The 21156-nt window shown below is 48.1% G+C and overlaps 1 protein-coding gene across 4 annotated transcripts in view; it reads left to right on the forward strand.

The window, feature by feature from the left end:
- Window positions 1-21156, forward strand: part of LOC141273619 (uncharacterized) — a 251595-nt gene that overhangs the window by 68259 nt on the left and 162180 nt on the right. For all 4 annotated transcript variants that reach the window (XM_073685705.1, XM_073685704.1, XM_073685703.1 and 1 more), the window contains one exon: window positions 17244-18065. In XM_073685705.1, coding sequence (XP_073541806.1) covers window positions 17244-18065 — 822 coding nt within the window. The remainder of the gene's footprint in view (window positions 1-17243; window positions 18066-21156) is intronic.

Below are 21156 nucleotides of genomic sequence, written 5' to 3' on the forward strand. Positions count from 1 at the left end.
CAGTTGAATTCACTGAGACCCATCGGGGTGGTGAAGGCGGTCTTCTCCTTGTCCGACTCTGCTACAGGAACCTGCCAGTACCCGCTAGTGAGATCCAAAGTAGAGAAGAAGTTAGCAGATTTTAATGCAGCCAAAGACTCCTCTATCCTAGGTAATGGGTACGCATCTTTGTGTGTTATTCTGTTGACCTTTCCATAATCTACACACATCCTCATCGTGCCGTCTTTCTTTTTTACAAGTACTAGAGGAGCTGCCCAGGGGCTACAGCTATCCCTGATCACCCCAGCCTCCTTCATTTCTCATAACATACCCTTGGCATTCTGATAGTGTGCAGGGGGTACAGGCCGGTATCTCTCTTTTATGGGTGGATCGTCTCCTGTGGTGATTTGGTGTTCTACCCCCTTTACTTGCCCAAAGTCTAGTGTTTACTAAAGATTCTTTCGTACTCCTGAACCACCCGGTAGACTCCCTGTATCTGGTGTGGGAGAGTGGAGTCAGTGCCCACGTGCAGCTTCTGGCACCAGTCCTCCATTTGTTTTTTAGAGCCGTTACCTTCCTCTGGGGGAGATGGAGGCAAGGGTTCCACGGCTTTTACAGAGTTTTGGTTAATGGTGAACAATTTGGCCAGAGTGGCATACCGAGGCAAGTGTACTTCTCTTTCCCCAATATTTAGGATGCGGATGGGTACCCTCTCATGGCGGACATCAACCACACCCCGTGCTGTCAAAATGGTGGGCCTACTGTCTGAGTAAACGGGTTCTACCATAGCTTGGTAGTCTCTACTAGTGTTGAGCCACCCCCGTAGTGTTCGAGTTCGGTTCGGTTCGCCGAACACCCGTGTGTTCGCCGAACTGTTCGTCGAACTGTTCGTCGAACACCTTCGAACACCATTAAAACCAATGGCAGGCAAACAAAAACACATAGAAACACATAGAAAACACCTTCAAAGGTGTCCAAAAGCTGACAAACTGCTCAGAAGACACAACTAACACATGGAAAAGTGACAAGTACATATAGTCATGCGAAAAGAAAAGAGGTGGAGGAGTAAAAGGAGGGGGAGACACAGATATAGGCATATCATGCCCTTCTAAAATCCAAAAAGTGAGAAGCCGACACGTTCAGTCCGCTCCTGCCCGTGCCACCTCCGCGTCGCCGGGTTTGTGCCAGAGCCGCGGTGAACCCTGACGGCCAGCCCCCCTCTCCCAATACTGGTGCCTGTCCGCTGGTGGGTCGAGCGAGCCCCCCTGTGGTGGAGGCAGCTCTAAGCTTTTTAATTTAAATTGTCTCTCTAATTTGAATGAATACACTTTAAATCCATTTACAAGGATCTATTGGAGGGCAAGTCTCATGCCAGCAGCCGCGTAATTCCAGCTCCAGTAGCGTCCACTAAAGCTGCTGCAGTTAAAAAGCTTTTATAAGGATCGAGTTCGGCTGTCCACCGCAAGGCATCCTACTGCCAGTCCCAGCCCCTATGCCTTGGGGTGCCTCCTGATGCTCTTCACTGAGTAACCCGTGGTCCCGAAGCATTTCCTTTGAAAAAATTAAGTGTCCAAACTACAGGTGGTGTAGCTTGCTTAACAGCCGGGATAATCCGCTGACTAGCAGACACTGCTACTAGGCACAAAGTATTTCCTGGGCTAGATGCAGTTAAAAATTTGTAATTAGATACTCTCGATTGGATGCTGAGAAAGCATTCCATAGAGTCTCCTGGCACGCCATATATGATTCTCTTAAAAAGCTTGGGGTAGGGGTCTAGGGGACCCTTTTATAGCCAAAATCACGGCCCTGTATCGCAATACGTCACCTAGGCTGAAGATAAATGGTACTGTAGCACCCTGAGGGCTCGGTTGCTACAGAGGTATTGCACCTCACCCAGAGGTGTAATATCTCACTCTCAGGTAAGGATGTAGTGTGGATCAGGACCCGACACCTGCATGCATTACACCACATTGCCGTGGGGCAGGGCGACCAATATGCCCCTGAGATGGGCACGACAGTCCCTGTCCCTGGCTGGAGTGGGGGGAGGGAACACTGAGGAAGGGGAACCCTGTAGTGCAGGAGCAGGGAGGAAGCAGTTCCTGGGTGCATTGAGAAGGGAGTATAAAAGGTGGGCACCATCTTAGTTCAGTGCAGAGAAGTCTGAGCAGAAGTGGCAGGGAGCAGGGGCTCTGCATGAGCTCTGCTCCGGAGGCGGGCCTAGTAACAGAGGCCCAGGCCTGGAAGAGGGAGAAGGAAGGAAGAGGAGCGGAGAAGGCTCCAGGAACGAGGAACGAAGGGATCCCAGGGGTGCGGACGGGCGAGTCGCCACCGCACGCCCGAATCCACCTGCGTGGAGGGGTCAGGCCAAAGGGGGAGACCGGTCCCCGAAACTAGTGGAGGCAGGAAACGACCCTCAGCTAGAAACAGGAGGCTGTGACATTTTATGTGGCGCTGCCCCTCGCTACACCGGCTAGGAAGGCACCACATAGGGTCAGGGAAACTGGCGCCAAGTTTACCAAGAGGAGGCCCGAGGCAGCCGGACAGAAGGGTTGGTAAGAAAGGCCAGACAAAGGACACACAAAGGGGGTCCTGTGAAGCGCTCCAAAGTTATCTGGGAGTTGTCTGAGCCCCTCACCTGGTGAGCACAGTACGACGTGGGAAGCCGTTACCTGCAGACGTGGTCTGGATAATAAGAACTGTGAGTAAAGGCCCTGGACTGCATCACTGACTCCGTGTCGTTACTGCTGCTGCCCTGCACCATCACCCCCATCCTCCGCATACACTGCCCTGAGGCTATACTCCTCCCGTGGGGAGTTATGCTACGCTCTGCTGCACCCACAACACCAGCCTCAGCGGTCTGCCCTGTAGCGGCGGTTCACTCTGACCGCAATCCACGGGTGGCGTAGTCGGACATTTAAACATCAAAACCACATAAATAGTTCCGCCACTGGTTTGACCGCCCTGAGCCACGGAACCGGGTCGCCGCCACGGAGACTACAACCACCAGCATCCACCAAAAAGGGTCTGGCTCCGGGTGTCCCAAGGCCCAGGGGGCGCGTCAGAACATTTTCATCACCTTTCACAATCACCAATGGGACAAGGCAGGGATGTTCTCTGTCCCCTCTCTTATACATCCTAGTGACGGAGCACCTGCTCTCATCAATTCGCCATAACCCCAATATTAGGTGGATTGAGGTGGGAGGCACCGAGTACAAGTGCTCTCTATTTGCTGATGATGTCCTAGTATATATCACTCAATCACATATATCCATCCATGCTGTTATGGCTGAAATAGATCACTTTGTTACATGGTCAAATTTTAAAATCAATGCAGCGAAGTCTGAGGCCCTCGATGTCTCCCTCCCCAAATCCATATAGGATTCCATCCAGTCCAACTTTCCCTTTGCCTGGCCCTCACAGGGTATCAAATACTTAGGAATTCCTATTCATAGAGACCTCTCCCATCTATGTTATCTTAATTTTGGGCCCTTTATTGAACAACTCCATACAGACCACGGTTGGCAAGTTAGAACTGTAAGATTCACTACGTGAACCACTGGTGTTTTGTGGAAAAGCACATGTACACTGTGTTCCAAATTATTATGCAAAAAGTGTTTAGGAGTGATAAGGGAAGAATTTGTTTGTTTGTCAGTTAAACTCATTGATGGTGATGTGTGTCAGGGCTCTTTATATCACTGTAAGCAATTGCAGACACCTGTGCTAATTAGTTTGACAGGTGTGTCCAATGAAAGGCAAGACTACTTAAGAAGGCTGTCTCACATTATTAAGCAGCCTACATTTTCTGCCAAAATGGGAAAGAAAAAGGATGTGTCGGGTGCTGAGAAGCAACAAATTGTGGAGTGTTTAGGTCAAGGCATGACTACAATCAACATTGTGCGATGATCAGGATGAAGTGTCTTGGCAATCAAGAAGTATGTAGCTGATTCACAGTACACACGTGTGCGTGCTGATAAGGGCAAATTGAGGACTCTTTCCTACAGGCAATTACGTCAGGTTGAAAGAGCAGCGGCAAAAAAGCCTTGTCATAGCAGCAGACAAGTTTTTGAAGCTGCTGGTGCCTCCAACGTTCCCCGAACAACAAGATGCAGGGTCCTTCAGAGGTTTGCAGGTGTGCATACGCCATCCTGTCGACCTCCTCTATCCACTTCACACAAGCAGAAACGGCTCCAGTGGGCCAAACATTACATGAAGACTGATTTCAAAACTGTTTTGTTCACGGATGAGTGCCGTGCAGCGCTCGATGGTCCAGATGGATGGAGTGGAGGATGGCTGGTTGATGGACACCCCACGCAAACACGGCTACAGCGCCAACAAGGAGGAGGTGGAGTAATGTTTTGGGCTGGAATCATGGGGAGAGAGATTGTCGGCCCCTTTAGGATCCCTGAAGGCGCTAAAGATGAACTCCATAATGTATGTGGATTTTCTCAAACAGCACTTCCTGCCATGGTTCAAGAAGAAGAACCGTGTATTTCACAGCAAGATCATTTTTTTGCATGATAATGCACCATCTCATGCTGCACATAAAACATCTGCATCTCTGGCTGATATGGGCATAAAAGGGGACAAACTTATGGTGTGACCCCCATGCTCCCCTGACCTCTACCCCATTCAGAACCTTTGGAGCATCATTAAAAGGAGTGTCTATGATGGCGGGAGGCAGTTCACATCTAAGCAACAGCTCTGGGAGGGTATTCTGTCCTCATGCAAAACAATTGAAGCAGAAACCATCCAAAATCTGACAAATTCAATGGACGAGAGAGTTCAGAAGCTCCTTTCGAACAAGGGGTCCTATGTGAAAATGTAACATCACCTAGAATAAAGTTTTGAGTTGAAAACTGTTTGATTTCAGTTTCTAACAACCTGCTAATGCTTATAATTTCAAAAATGACCATTTTTTTGGTCTTTATTAAAATGAAAAGGTTGATCGAAAAGTTTGGGGGATCTAAGAGTGTGGCAACCCAGTAGTCATGATTACTTCGAATTCTGACAATATGAGGGTCATGCTGCAGGTAGTGCAGCAAGAAGGCACTTATGTGTCTTGCGCATCTCGGAGCCCCAAAATTATTTTCCGGGCTAGATGCAGCTAAAAATTATTATTAATTTTAAATCTGGTGAAGCTTTAGTATAGATGGCCTAATAGGATCAGTGCTGCACACTGCTACAAAGCCCAAATTATTTTCCAGTCAAGATACAGATAAACATGATTAGTAATTTTAAATCTGGTGGAGCTTATTATAGATAGCCTAATAGAATTAGTGCTGCACACTGCTACAAAGCCCAAATTATTTTCCAGCCAAGATACAGATAAACATGATTAGTAATTTGAAAGCTTAAAACGGTTGGTAGGGTGATTTTAACCAATCATCAAGCTTTTACTCTCCCCAGGATGACACAGGGGTAGAAAAGTCGTTTCGGATCCATGATTTGTTCATCTTTATGAACGTGAGTCTGTCTACATTATCAGTGGAGAGCCGCGTGCGCTTATCTGTTAGCAAACCACCAGCAGCGCTGAACACACGTTCAGACAGAACGCTGGCTGCGGGGCATGACAAGATCTCCAAGGCGTAAGTGGCTAGCTCCAGCCATTTATCCAGATTGGAAGCCCAAAAAGAGCAAGGGTCCAGTGACACAGTCATGGCTTCAATGTTTACTTGGAGATACTCCTGTACCATCGTCTCTAGGCGTTGACTATGTGTCAGACTTCTTGTCTCCTGTGGCCTTGCAAAGGATGGGCTAAAAAAGTGGTGAAATGATTCTGCAAAATTGATGTTACCAGCAGATACTGTGGTTCTGTTACGGTTTGAGTGCTGAACACTTGACGGTCCCACGGTTGGCAAGTTGGAACTGTGAGATTCACTACGTGCACCACTGGTATTTTGTGGAAAAGCACATGTAAGATTCTGCAACAGTCTCTGCTGATACTCCTACATGCGTGCATCCCTTTCTATGGCAGGAATAATTTCTGCAAATTTACTTTTGTACCGGGGATCTAACAGTGTGGCAACCCAGTAGTCAGGATTATTTCTAATTCTCACAATTCGAGGGTCATGTTGCAGGTAGTGCAGCAAGAAGGCACTCATGTGTGTTGCGCATCCAGGAGCACCAAGTCCCTGTTGTGTTGGTGGCAAGGTAACAATCATGCTTCCTTCCTCTGTCCTCTCCCGACAACCTCGCACAACAGAAATGTGATCAAGGTCTCCCTCATCTGATGAGTCTTCCATCAGTTCGTCCTCCACTTCTTCCTGGGCTCCTGCACCTTCCTCACTAGTTTGGCTGCTACCATGCGCCCTGGTAAAACCATCTCCCCCACCCTCACATGCCTGCCGCCTTGGTGCTGCCGACCGTCTGGACCTTGCAGATGTTAGCCCTTCCGCATACAACTCCTCCTCCTCTACTTCCTCCACCTCCTCTTGTGCCACCACCTGACTCCGAATTCTGTTTAACATGTGCTCCTGCATGTAAATCACCGGAATAGTCATGCTGATAATGGCATCGTCAGCACTAAACATCTTCGTCGCCATTTCAAAACTGTGCAGAAGGGTGCATAGGTCCCTGATCTGAGACCACTCCTCCAGCGTGATTTGCCCCACCTCTGGATCTCGTTGGCCCAGGCTATACGTCAGAACGTATTGCACCAGGGCTTGTCGGTGCTGCCACAGTCGCTGCAACATGTGCAGAGTTGAATTCCACCGGGTAGGCACATCGCATTTTAGCCGGTGAAGTGGCAGGCCCAACGACTTCTGTAGAGATGTAAGTCGCTGAGCTGCGGGATGCGAACGGCGGAAGTGAGCACACAGCGACCGTGCCCTCTGCAGAAGGCCATCTAGTCTGGGATAGTGGGCTAAAAATTGCTGGACAACCAGGTTCAACACGTGAGACATACAAGGCACGTGTGTGACATTGCCCCGGCGAAGGGCCGCACCCAGGTTTGCAGCATTGTCGCACACGGCCTTCCCTGGTTTCAGGTCCAGTGGAGACAACCATTCATGAAATTGGTTCTCCAGAGCTGACGACAACTCCTCAGCTGTGTGACTCAAATTTCCCAGACATTTCAATGTAAAAACCGCCTGATGACGTTGAGCCCTACTGCCAGCATAGTAAGGAGGTGTGCAGCATCCCTTCTGCGCAGTTAGAAAGCTTGTGGCATGACCAGACAGGCTTTGGGTGCAGGTGGAAGACCGAGAGGAGGTTGAGGAGGCAGAAGCAGTGGAGGAACTTTGACATAAAGAGGATTGACGCACAACTCGTGGGGACGGCAAGACTTGGACAGCAGCCCCTTGTCCTGCTGTCACCTTAGTTACCCAGTGCCCAGTCAGCGACATGTAACGCCCCTGTCCATGCCTACTCGTCCAAGTGTCTGTGGTGAAATGCACCCTGTCACACACAGAGTTTCTCAAAGAAGCGGTGATGTTGTGTGCGACATGCTGGTGGAGCGCAGGCACACCTTTCTTTGAGAAGTAGTGCCGACTGGGCATCTGGTACTGGGGCACTGCGACGGACATAAGGTCTCGAAAATCCTCTGTGTCCACCAGGCGGAAAGGCAGCATTTCTGTAGCCAAGAGCTTGCAGATGGTGAAATTCAACCTCTTAGCTTTCTCATGGCTAGGAGGAAATGGTCTTTTACTTGTCCACATCTGAGGGACCGAGGGCTGGCTATTGTGCTTAGACGGGGTTGATAAGGGTGTCCCCGGCAAACTGCCGGTCTGTGAGGAAGATGCAGGCGGACATGTTAGGTTGCCTTGATCCAAAGGTGGTGCTATCGATGTTGGACAGCGCTCAACACCAGCTGGTGTTACCACCTCCAAAGAAAATGATGACCTGCCAATTACGCTGGCTGTTGCGGGTAAAGAGGTGGCAGGTCTGCACCCCAAAACAGGTGTGACTGTTGTCCCCCCAGTCACAGAGGATGAAGAGGCCGCGGATGCACAAGATATGGCAGACGGTGGCTGGCCCGGCCGGCTAGGCCGCATTGTAGCACACTGAGCTTCCCACTGCAACTTATGCTTCATGTCCATGTGCCGGTTCATGCATGAAGTACTCAAACTATGTATTTTTTGGCCTCTACTTAGCTTTTGCTGACAAATGTTACAGATAACACGAGTTGGGTCATCTTTATCGATCTGAAAAAATGCCCAGGCTATGCAAGGCTTAGCACCCATGCGACCTGAAGAGCCACCACGACTTGTGGTGAGAGGCAGAGTTGTGTTTGAGGATGCAGTTGTTGACGTGCTTCCAGTACTACGTCTCTGTCCAGGAAGGCGCAACCTGACCTCGTCGTCACTAGCATCTTCCTCCACCTCCTCTGCTGACCTCATCTCTTGGCTGACTGAGGGTTGACAGTAAGTGGGATCTCCAACCTCATCATCATCACCCTGTGCGTTATCACACCCGTCGTCCTCAGAGCCAACCTGTTCCTGCCCTGACAAAAAACTAAAGTTGTCGCTCCAATCAGGTATTTGAGTCTTATCATCGTCTTCCTCATTGTCTCCACCAACAGGAGTTACAGTTTGGGAATGAGGGTCTACATTATGGTCAGAACCTTCTGCGTCTGGTCCTGGATCCGACTCATAAAGATTCTGGGCATCAGTGCAGATCATTTCCTCGTCTGGATTCACAGAAGCGCTGGAGTCGACCTCTGATTCCCAGGCTATTGTATGAGTAAACAGCTCTGCAGACTCAACCATCTGTTCTACCTCATACTCAGACACGCAGCTGGAGATTTGGGAGCTGTGAGGAAGCAAGTGCGATTGGGGTGACACCTTTGAGGACTGGAGTATTTGTGATGTTGAAGTTGATGTGGAGGAGAGCCCACTTAAAGGAGCACTTGATATCCGTTGAAGCACCTGCTGTTTTTGTGCCTCATCTGGAATTTGTAGCGATTGGCGTGGCCGTAAGAAAGGGATCTTATCACATTGTCCGCTAAAAGAAGTAGACATTTTAGTTTGGCTGGAAGATGGTCTTTCTTCTGCAGATGTTACTGTTGCTTTAACACCTACCCCACGGACACAACCTTTTTTCCCCTTCCCAACACGCCTATTCCCCTTTCCACCAGCAGCAGGCCTTTTTCCACTCATTTTGGTGGTTAACTAATTCACAACTCTGGAGTTGTTTGCACAAAAAAACAATGGATGGGAACCGAGCAGAGCTGAGTGGCCAAACTGTGGTATTAGGCCAAAACTATTGGCTGGGTTAGATGCAGAAAAAAATTATATTCAATTTGCAACCTGATGGAGGTCAGTATAGATGGACTAATAGAACAAGTCCCACACACAGCTAGAAGCCCAAATATTTTTTCAGAGGTAGATGCAGAAATTTTTTTTATTCAGTTTGCAACCTGATGGAGGTCTGTATAGATGGATTAATAGAACAAGTCCCACACACAGCTACAAGCCCAATATTTTTTCAGAGGTAGATGCAGAAAAAAAATATATTCAGTTTGCAACCTGATGGAGGTCAGTATAGATGGACTAATAGAGAAAGTCCCACACACTGCTAGAAGGCCAAATATTTTTTCAGAGCTAGATGCAGACAAAAAATTATTTTGAATTCGCAACCTGATGGAGGTCAGTATAGGTGGACTAATAGAACAAGTCCCACACACTGCTAGAAGGCCAAATATTTTTTCAGAGCTAGATGCAGAAAAAAATTATATTCAGTTTGCAACCTGATGGAGGTCTGTATAGATGTATTAATAGAACAAGTCCCACACACAGCTAGAAGCCCAAATATTTTTTCAGAGGTAGATGCAGATAAAAATTATTTTTAATTTGCAACCTGATGGAGGTCAGTATAGATGGACTAATAGAGAAAGTCCAACACACTGCTAGAAGGCCAAATATTTTTTCAGAGCTAGATGCAGATAAAAATTATATTCAATTTGCAACCTGATGGAGGTCAGTATAGATGGACTAATAGAGAAAGTCCCACACACTGCTAGAAGGCCAAATATTTTTTCAGAGCTAGATGCAGATAAAAATTATATTCAATTTACAACCTGATGGAGGTCAGTATAGATGGACTAATAGAACAAGTCCCACACACAGCTAGAAGCCCAAATATTTTTTCAGAGGTACTGTAGATGCAGATAAAAATTATTTTTAATTTGCAACCTGATGGAGGTCAGTATAGATGGACTAATAGAGAAAGTCCCACACACTGCTAGAAGGCCAAATATTTTTTCAGAGCTAGATGCAGAAAAAAATTATATTCAGTTTGCAACCTGATGGAGGTCTGTATAGATGGACTAATAGAGAAAGTCCCACACACTGCTAGAAGGCCACGTATTTTTTCAGAGGTAGATGCAGAAAAAAATATATTCAGTTTGCAACCTGATGGAGGTCAGTATAGATGGATTAATAGAACAAGTCCCACACACAGCTAGAAGCCCAATATTTTTTCAGAGGTAGATGCAGAAAAAAATATATTCAGTTTGCAACCTGATGGAGGTCAGTATAGATGGACTCATACAACAAGTCCCACACACAGCTAGAAGCCCAATATTTTTTCAGAGGTAGATGCAGAAAAAAATATATTCAGTTTGCAACCTGATGGAGGTCTGTATAGATGGATTAATAGAACAAGTCCCACACACAGCTAGAAGCCTAATATTTTTTCAGAGGTAGATGCAGAAAAAAATATATTCAGCTTGCAACCTGATGGGGGTCAGTATAGATGGACTAATACAACAAGTCCCACACACAGCTAGAAGCCCAATATTTTTTCAGAGGTAGATGCAGAAAAAAATATATTCAGTTTGCAACCTGATGGAGGTCTGTATAGATGGATTAATAGAACAAGTCCCACACACAGCTAGAAGCCCAATATTTTTTCAGAGGTAGATGCAGAAAAAATATATTCAGTTTGCAACCTGATGGAGGTCAGTATAGATGGACTAATACAACAAGCCCCACACACAGCTAGAAGCCCAATATTTTTTCAGAGCTAGATGCAGAAAAAAATTATATTCAATTTGCAACCTGATGGAGGTCAGTATAGATGGACTAATAGAATGATGCTATGCCCAAAAGATTTTACTTCACTAGGTGCAGTAAAAAAATTGGTATTCTATACACAGGTGGTATATCTTGCAACACAGATAGGCTACTCCACTGACTAACACACTCTGCAACAGGCCAAAAAGGATTAGCTTTGCTAGATTCAGCCAAATGCTGTGAAAAAAACTTGCACAGCACTGGCACAGACCTGCCTGGCAAAAACTGATAGGAACTGATGTAACCTAGTCCTGAAAAGGACTCCAATTACAATTAGTCTTTACTCCCACAATCTATCTATTTAAGAGCACAGACCTGCCTGATAAAAGTCGTAGGAAATGCTGTAACCTAGTCCTTAAAAGGACTGCAATCACAACTATTCCCTACTCCCAAGCTATCTGTAGATTTGTGCGAAAATTGGCTTGAAATTAACAAGGTATAGCGCACACAGCAACAGCTGTGCCGTCTAACACGCAGCTGCAGCAGTGAGAAAATGGTGGCGACGGGGAAAATGGCTTGGTCTTATAGGGCAAGGACATGTGACATACACTGCCAATGACACATGCCCTTGCTTGTGTGAAAAAAAGCACTTCGCTCCGTGTGTGCGCTGCTGATAGGCTGACAGATTGCACCTCCCCACTGTAAATGCGGGAAAGAGAAAAAAAAAATGGAGATCTTCATTGTTCCTGCAGAGATCCATCCCCTGCCCCTCCCCCCACCCCGCTGTACACTCAAACTGCGTATTAACATTAATTTTCATCATTACTGAGAAAAAATCCAGTTATGATTTTGGTGCACGAACAGTTATCGAACATAACCTCGAACAGCCGAATTTTTCTCAAATTGTTCGTGTTCGCCGAACGGCTCGAACACCGCCCAAAACAGCTCGAATTTGAGATTGGCGAACAGTTCGAGTAGAACAACGCTCATCTCTAGTCTCTACCTCTTAACCTCATTGCAGTCTGGCACCAGATCATCATTTCGCTTTTTGGGGGCATGGCGATAGGGAACGGGTCACTCATCCTAACGCTACCAATCTCGCCACCAGACAGTTCTACCAGTTGCCGCTTCATCAGGGCTCTGATCTCTTTTGTAAGACACGCTGCTGGCTGGAGCTGGCATTCATTGCAACCTGCTGTAATATAACAATTATCTCTGAAAGACAATTTTCAATAACGTTAGTACCCAAGGTTATTTTAGGGTGACTTTCACGACGGTCAATGTCCACAATAATCAGTCCCTGCGCCGACAGTTCAACTTTACCAATTTTGATGGTCACCTCCTTGAACCCCACCTGCGGCACGGGCTGTTCATTGCTGGCGATGATGCTCAAGTCATTATCTGGGTAGCGGGTAATATCCGTGTCATCCCAGTACCGCTTGAAAAGTACATAGGGGATGGTGGTTACCTGTGACCCGGTGTCCAACAGTGCACTCATGGGAATGCCATCCAGTACCACAGGTAAGACCGGTCGTCCCCCCACATACTTGTCATGCCAGTTTGATGGGACTGATGATCTTACGCCTGGGGGTTGGCCCTCTGCCCCAGGTTGGGCTAGTTTAAATTACAGTACCTCGCAATATGTCCTGGCTGGCCGCAGCGGCAGCAGATGGGTTGTCCACCCTGGTCGTAGCGGTCCGTTGGCTTCCCTCTGGACGGTGGGATCCTCTTCTGTTGGCGCCACGGGACGTCCTCCGGACTGGTAGCCAGCTGGATCTTTCCTGGAGAAGATACCTGTAACGACTGCACAGTCCTTGTTAGTGCGGCAACGCTTTTAGTCAGCTCTTGGACCTGATGGTGCAGGTCTGCAGCCGGGTCTTTGCCCAAAGCCTGTGCATCAGCTCTCACAGGCTCTGCAGACAAGGGCGCCGCCTCCTGGTGATAGGTGATAGCAGGGCGCCTATGGGTTACAGCGCCACCTGGTGCCGGTTCTCGGAGCACCCGGATGGCCCTGTCTTTGAACTGTGCAAAGTCTAACTCAGGGTTCTGCAGGGCCATTAAGCGTAACTGGGTTCAGTGGGCGCTGGACAGCAGACCCTCAATGAATTGTTCAGTCAGCAGTTTATCTGCATTCCGCACACTGTCAGGGTCTGCCTGCTTAATGGCTCTCAGGGCCTCTTGCAAATTCAAAGAATAGTCTCTTATACTGTCTTGGGCCCCCTGCTTGCACCCATAAAATCTCATTTTGATCTCTGCTGAGGTGCGGGTATCAAAAGTGTCCTTTAGACGGGATAAAATCTCCTTCACGGTCCCCTTGTCACTGACTGACCAGGACTTTACTTCTCGTTGGGTCGCGCCGGTTAACTGGTCACTTTTTGTTCTTCCGTCAGGGGGTACACCTTGAATAGGCTATACAGTCTCTCTTTAAAGTTGCTCAGGGTATGCGACTCCCCTGAGTACTGGGGCAACCAGGCCGCTCCGGGGATATAAGGCATCGTGAATGGCATTACTGCGGCAGCGGCCGCGCTGGCGGTGACAGTTCCCTCCGCTTCCGTCATCCTCTTCCCCACTAGTCAACCATGGCCTACCTTCCGTTACTTTTCTTCTGTAGGCCGCGGCTCCGCAGGCGACCGTCGGGATTGAGGACCTGGCGTCACGTCCTGGTGACGTCAGCGTCTGCTCGGCTCCTTTCAGGACCTTGCGCAGCATCCGTGCGTAAGGCGGGGCTCCAGTTCTCGCACGCTTTCGTCGTCCACGCCCTTCTTCTTCCCGCGCGGCGTCCCAAAGATGGCGCCCGATGGCGGAAAAATGGCTGCGGATGGCGGGAAACGGCTGCGGATGGCGGGAAACTCCACCAAAGTAAGTATTGCAGTCTTTCTTCAGGCACGCAGTACCCTTTGGTGGCGGGCACGAAATCCTGCCGACTACGCCACAGTTGACGCGCCCCCTGGGCCGCGTGGGGAACCCGGAACCGGGCCTTTTTGTAGATGCTGGGGGTTGTAGTCACCGTGGCGGTGACCCGGTCCCGTGGCTCAGGGTGGTCAAACCAAATGGCAGTCTATATGCTGAATGTCCGACTATGCCACCCGTGGATTGCGGTCAGAGTGAACCGCCGCTGCAGGGCAGACCGCTGAGGCTGGTGTTGTGGGTGCAGCAGAGGGTAGTACAACTCCCCACGGGAGGAGTATAGCCTCAGGGCAGCAAGTGCGGATGTTGGTGGTGATGGTGCGCCGGAGCAGCAGTAACCACACGGAGTCTGTCATGCAATTCAGGGTCTTTACTGTTGGTGGTATTAAGGGACCCGTCCGGAATACAGGTTAACAATGGAGGCCTGGTCAGTCTGAGAGCAACTGGGAAATCCCGCTGGTCAGGGGGAGTTTGTAGGCCTACCGTGCTGACTTCACTCTTTCTTGGCTATCCCGCTGTAGTGTAGTGGTAGCCCACGTCTCTAAGTGTACCGTGTTGTTCTCACCCGTATGACTGGTGACTCGGGCCTTCTGTACTTCTCACCCCTCCGGGGCAGTAGTGGTCCCTCTCGTGTGGCTGAGCCTCCGGGCTTCCTTGGGCCAGAGAACTTGAAGTCCCCTGCGTGGTGGTTTTCTGCTGCTGGGCTTATAACCTTCACAGCCTCGGACTCCAGTGTCTCCCCTCCCTGGACTGAGGCAGGAGGTGCTGCATGCTAATTGTCCCCAACCAGGGAACCTCCCACCTGCTCTCAGATGCAGAGCAATATATGTAATCACACACATCTCTGCTCGCTTCCCTCTACACAGTAATCGCCAGCAGTGAGATTTGTGTGATCTGGATTGACATACAGTAATTCTTACCATACTACATGGAGAAAGCTCTGACCTTCTTTGGCGGAGTTTTCTTTTTCTCTGCATGGGGGCCTCTTGTTTATGATTGGTCAATGTCATATAGAGGAAAATTATACAGCTGTCAAACAGCCTTGACACTTGCAGGCGCAGCGACAATGAATGAAACCCCAAGCACGCCAAAATACTCGGCAAGCACCCAAGTGTGCTCGCTGAAAGAGTTAATGAGGCACACTCACTAGTCACTAGTTAACATCAGTACAGAACGGGGTACTGGTTGACTGAATGAGATGCCTTAGAGCTAGTACAGGAGAATTACTGTGCTGTCATTGAAGAGATCCAGCTGTGTATGGAGAGTTATTTTCAACTATTCAAGTCAATGATCCATGAAAAATGACAGTGCCCTGCTCTGTACTGATGAGGGGTAACAACCCTGAAATGGTAGTGTATACAAATGGGTCTCTGCATTGGTTGGTATGAGCTACTTTGAATACTTCATGTAGGTCATCTCATTTAGTTAACCAATACCCTGCTCTACACCAATAAGGGGTAAGAGGCCCAAAATAGTGCTGTGTACAGATTGACCAATGGTTTGGCTGGCATTAAATATTATGCATATTTTTATCCCGATGGAACATTTCCTTGAAAATAAGTCTCCATATATAGCTGAGTCTAACTTCACTATCTATATTAGTCCATTACAAGGCTTTTTATGGCATTGGAGGAGAATTATAATTTTTATCAGAGCAATCTTATCAGTCTTGGATAATGGAAGTTTCACACAGGTTTTGATATACTGTATACTTTTATTTTATGGATTAAAATTATAGTAAATTCAGATTAATATTTAAATACCTAATTTCTATGCAATGCTTTTATCTTTTGCCAATTTATTTCCTCATCTAGGAACATTAAGATTTCCTTGTGCTAATTCATTTAAGTTCTGATATCTAACCAAAGTATTCGGTCAAATGAATGGGTCTCATTCTAAAGCTTCCTATCTATTATCCAAAGCATTCTGAATTCTTTTACCAGGGAAAAGATTAGAGGAGTAAGGGGATATTACTATCTAACTAATTGTACAGGGCAATCACTTGTCTTTCTCCATTTCTCCAGAGACTGAGCCTCTCCTCGTCATCAACAGAATTTCCATCTCCTTTACCTTCTTCTGAGCCTCCAGTCTTATAGTACATAAAATATTTTTATACATTAGATCACTTAAAATGGTTCTTAAAGTGTAGTACATAACTTTTGCTGCCCCTATGTTGATCTTAAAGAACAGTGATACTTTTTATTCTGACAATGTGGGAATGTCCATGACTTTGACATTGATGACCTATCCTTAGGAAAGGTCCTCAATGTCTGATCGGTGGTGGTGTGACACCCGGCACCCTAGGGATCAGCTGTTCCCATTGGCGGCTGGAACTGTTCAATTATGGAGCTGCACATCTCTGTCTACTGTATAGTGGCCATGGCCAGGTACTGCAAATCAATAGGGGTTGGATGTGAAGTACACGGCCGCAGCCACTATTCTGTCAATGGAGTCATGCTGTCAAGCTCCACATCTGAGCAGTTCCTTCCAATGCTGACACCGGGTGTCGCACCTCCACTGATCAGACATTGATAAGGATAGGCCATCAATGTTAAAGTCGGGACAAACTCTCTAATTAAAGAGTTTTCTATAGAGAATAGTGAAAGCGAAAAGAAAATGGGGGCAGAGGATTTAATACAAGATATGTTAAACACAATATGCGAAAAGGAAGGACCATAATATTGGTCATTGGGTAGATTTCAACAACAATTTTTGAAGCATAATACAACAGAATTGATGAAGAGTTCATTTAGAGCAGGGGTGCAAATCCGGCATCTCAGGGAGCACAGGCGGCTCCTTATGTCATTCGGTGTGGCTCCCAGTTATCGCTGACTTCTCTACGTTCAGTGACTCTCCTAAGCTATGGGGATAGCTGCACTCATTGCATAGCCATCTTGAATCCTTTTTTCTGGAGTGCTAAATAGGGTAGTGGAGGATTTTCTTTACATACAATAGCAGAAGTTTCAGAAATGGAACCCCTTCTTATTAGATTATGGCATATATAGTGCTTTTGATAAATACCCTTGATCAGAATATGGTTCAAAATTTGAGCAGCCCTTGGGAGTGGTACAGCCACATATATATGTATGCACCTCTGATGTAGAGACTGAGTGGTGCCAACCAGAGAATTTTGAGGGCTTTTCCAATTCCAAAAGATTAGATTTTACTTAACTTTACTGCTTAGGACACAGACAATTCTATGTTCAGCCCTAGAAAGAATCATCACGGTACCAGTTGAAATATTTGTATAACTATTGTCAGTACTACTAGATAACTAGTTGCAGAAGAGAAATGGTGTTAAGGTCACACTTGTATTTATTCCCATTCACTAACTGCTAAACAAAGAAAAATGGTGCTCCATTGGACAATTTTTTATTCCTCATTTCTATTCATCTCTTTGTTTAGGTACATTGGAGACAAGTTTACGATTGCTTGAAATTATTAGCTCCTTGCCTAAAACAGATAAAGAAAAGGATGGGAAACATATTATCATTCTGAAACATTTCCTCAAGAAACTTGTTTATCATCCATTGAAAAAAATAAGGCATTTTGTCATACCGTTAGTGTTTAGTGAAGGTTTGAATGAATTTTCCATTTCTGAGTTGGGCAGCAGTTTTATCAAAGTTGATGAAAATTTGGTGGAAGAGTGTATTCGGGAACACATATCCCATAAATATCCAGAAATAATAGTTCATGAGCGGCTTAAAGTAAATTCTTCTCATTCCTACATATTTAAAGTAGAAACTCCAGAAGTCAATGCACTATTGTATGTACTGAAACAGACTACAGTGAATGATATTCTCCAAACAAATCTGACAGATGAAAATTACAAAAATTTTCAAGAGATAAAGTCAGCAGTAAAGATTTGTCAAAATCACGAGAACATAGTCACCTTGCGGAAAATTTCAACTGATGACGTGCTGCCATTTTATGTGATCGACCATGAAAAGTCACTACTGCAGTTCCTTCATGAAAGGGAGAATCAGCTTACCTGGTCACAAATGCTTCAAATATTGACTGATATCACAAAAGCCGTACAACAGTGCCATGAAAAACATGTACTTATTCGTGATATAACACCACATAGCTTTAGTGTTTTCGACAATCAAAATGGATTTTTCACAGTACAGATGGCCAACTTCAATTATGCCAAGAGTAATTTGCAGGAGGAACTGATTGATGTCTCTTATCAATATGTACAAGACGGCCATACACTATTATATCAAGGTAAGAGCAAATGTTCTAAATATATAATGGGCCAAAAAATGTAACATTTGGTAAAAGTCACATTCCATGAATCTGTCTAAAAAATTAAATAAAACACTTAAAAAAGAAAGACAACTTAAAAAGTGGTGCAAACACTAAAGCCACTAAAAAGGAGGACACTATTCGAATAAAGCGGTAAACGTCAATTGGATCCTTCATGTTTTATTATTTTTCATTTACATATCTATATCTGTACATCTATACTGCTAGTGACGCGCCCCCTGGGACATATTCCTTTTTGAGGGGAATACCCGGCACCGGATCAGATGGGGGGTTGTAGTCTCCGAGCGGCTGTGACCCGGCCCGTGCCCAGGGCGTCAAGCTCAGTGTTATGTGGCAGTCCTACAGATGTTATTAAGAGTTCTTTTGTGTCGACTACGCCACCCGTTGTGATGCGGTCACTGTGGCCGCCGCTGCAGCAGGGTCCGCTGAGGCTGATGGTGGGTGCGCAGCTTGGTGGGATAACCCCCAACGGGAGGGGTATAGCCTCAGAGGGGACAGGTGCAGAGGATGGGGGTTGTGGTGGTGTAGTGCAGACGGCAGTGAAGACAGAGTCGGGTTGTGCAGTTAAGGGTGTTTACTTACTGCAGATGTTGTACTGGTCACTCCAGCTGCGAGTGACCACCCGAGCCGTGCTGCGTCCACCAGGTCCTGGATCCAGCCAACCCCCAAACAAGTCCGGAGCGTGGCCCTGAGCTCTCTTTCTGTCCCGTTCTCTGGCCGTCCCCACCAGTGATCCACCTAGGTCCAGCTCCCTCGGGCCTTCTGTTGGGACACCCTTGGCCCTGGGTTCCCTGACCCTTCATGTGGTGTGCCTTCGGGGTGGATATGATGGGTGACCGTGGCAAACGCTGCCCACGGTCTCCGGTCTCTGGCTGGGGAATGTTTTTACCCCCACCAGCTTGGGTTCCGGTACCCTGATGCCGACTCCTCACCCGGTGCTTTAATTTGGGTTCTTGGGTCCTTTTCTTCTGTGCTCTGCGTCTCTCTCTTTTCTCCTCTCTCACTCTGGGTCTTTCTTCTCTCCTCTGCTCCTGACTTGTTCTCTGCAACCGACTGACTCTCTGCATCTGACCCTGATCTTTGTTGGTGCCCACCTTATATACACCCTCTATGTGTGAGCTCACGTGACCAGCACCCAATGAGCTCCTAACTTTACCCAGGCTGCTCCCCCTATCTGCCCCTACACTACTTGGGATGTACCACCCCCCTCCCACTCCAGCCAGGAACAGACTCGGTCGTACCTGCACATTTCTAAGTGGGAGTACCGTCGGCCTGTTCCCCGGAAATGGGATGTGTGTAGTGCATGCAGCCTACCGAGCTCAGATCCACACTCCTTCCTTACCCGGGAGTGGAATATCACACCTCTGGGTTGAGGTGCAATACCCCTGTAGCAGCCGAACCCTCAGGGTGCTACATTCCCCCCTGGTAAATCACAGCACGTCCTCGGGCTGTAAGACATAAATAACACCAAAAACATACATTTTTTTTTTTCATAAACATATAAAACATATAAAACATTATATATATAAAACTTTTCATATCAACATTCTCGTCGTCTCTTGTTTCAGGTTCTTCCTCCGGACACTGTGCAACGTGTGTCCGGGAAAAGTGCGACAGTCTCTTAGAAAAACTGGTTTTCCTATAAAACCGGTAGGGGGCGCTTTAGGAAGCGCAACTATATACAGGGGAAGTTGGCCGCTCTCAGTCCTCGGCCAGGTAGAGGGAAGGGAATGGCTGCTCACAGTCCTCAGCCTGTGGGATGAAGGGGTTAACAGGTAAACAGTTCACTCAGCTGGTCCCAACGGGGACTATATATATGTAGCAACAGTTTCTTTATACCCCGATCGGGTAACTATTTACATCACTTCTCTGCCGCACTCAACGGCGTCTTCCTCCTGCTCTTTGCTTATAACTGGTTGTAACTTCAGACCCGTCCGGGTCCTCTTGCTCCTCCTCCTCGCACCGCAACTCCTCCTCCGTCAGGCGGTGTACGTGGAGGGCGTAAGGTCCTTTGGCACACTTGTGCCGGGTAAAGGTGACCTCGTCTCCGATGTAGAGGTCACGACCTCTGTGCCCCTCCGGCAGATGGGACTCCACGTCTCTGCGCGTGACAAAGACGTCGCCGGGGGTGTTGTTGTCTCGGATGAAGCCCCACCCATGCTGCTGGTTGAACTTGATCACTGTCCCGATGGTGCGGGGACAATGCGCTGCACGGGGGTCCCTCCTGGTCCGGCTCTTCTGCTCGGCGCTCCTTATTTGGGCCTGTTGTTCCCGGACCCGCCTCTCTCTCCGCTCCCTTGCGAACTCTTCGAGCTGCTGTCGGCAACACTCAGCGCGCTCTGCTGCAGCCGCCCTAGTTTCCTGAGTGAACCCCATTAGATCTTCTCCGGTGGGGTCCCACTCAAACTGCGCTTACGCTAGCGGGGGCGAGATCCTTATTGCGGGCTTCGGAGCCGGAATCAGGGGTGCACACATAGCCCCAAGCCTCCTCTGGTGCTCCAGTTCGTAATACTTCTGGGGCCAGATGAAAGGCTGCCCGTCCGGCCACGTGTGCTGGGCAAACAAGTCCTCTCCCAGACGCGGCACCCTTGGTTTTACGGGTGCGGGCGCGGTGGTGGTGGCGCCCGGGTTGCCCAGGCCTTGCGGCCAGGCCTGGGGCACCTGGAAGGTGAAGGGCACCGTTAATACGGCGGCGCCCTGGGCTACCTGGCCTTGCGACCAGGCCGGAGGCTCCGCGGAGGTAGGGGGCGCTGTTGGTGATGCGACGCCCGGGAATTCTAGGCCCTGCGACCAGGCTGGTGGTACTTCCTGCTTGGTCACGCTCGGGGTCGAGGCGTGTGACGTCACAGGGGTCGCGGCGGCGGCTTCCGGTTGGGGCCTAGTCTGCGTCGGTGACATGGCGTTTTCGGGCACAGCAGGGGGACTTTCGGGCTCTGCGACGGGGAGCTGGGGCAGGTAAGCGGTGTCACGGCTTGGGGTATAGGCGTCCCCTTTACCTGCCTCCATGCGTTCGGCTCCCTCCTCGGCGCCGTCTCCGGCCTTGGGTCCT

The sequence above is a fragment of the Phyllobates terribilis genome, unplaced genomic scaffold (assembly GCF_046119375.1).
Source record: "Phyllobates terribilis strain yellow unplaced genomic scaffold, ASM4611937v1 Scaffold_5__5_contigs__length_657084704, whole genome shotgun sequence".
Taxonomy (NCBI): Eukaryota; Metazoa; Chordata; class Amphibia; order Anura; family Dendrobatidae; genus Phyllobates; species Phyllobates terribilis.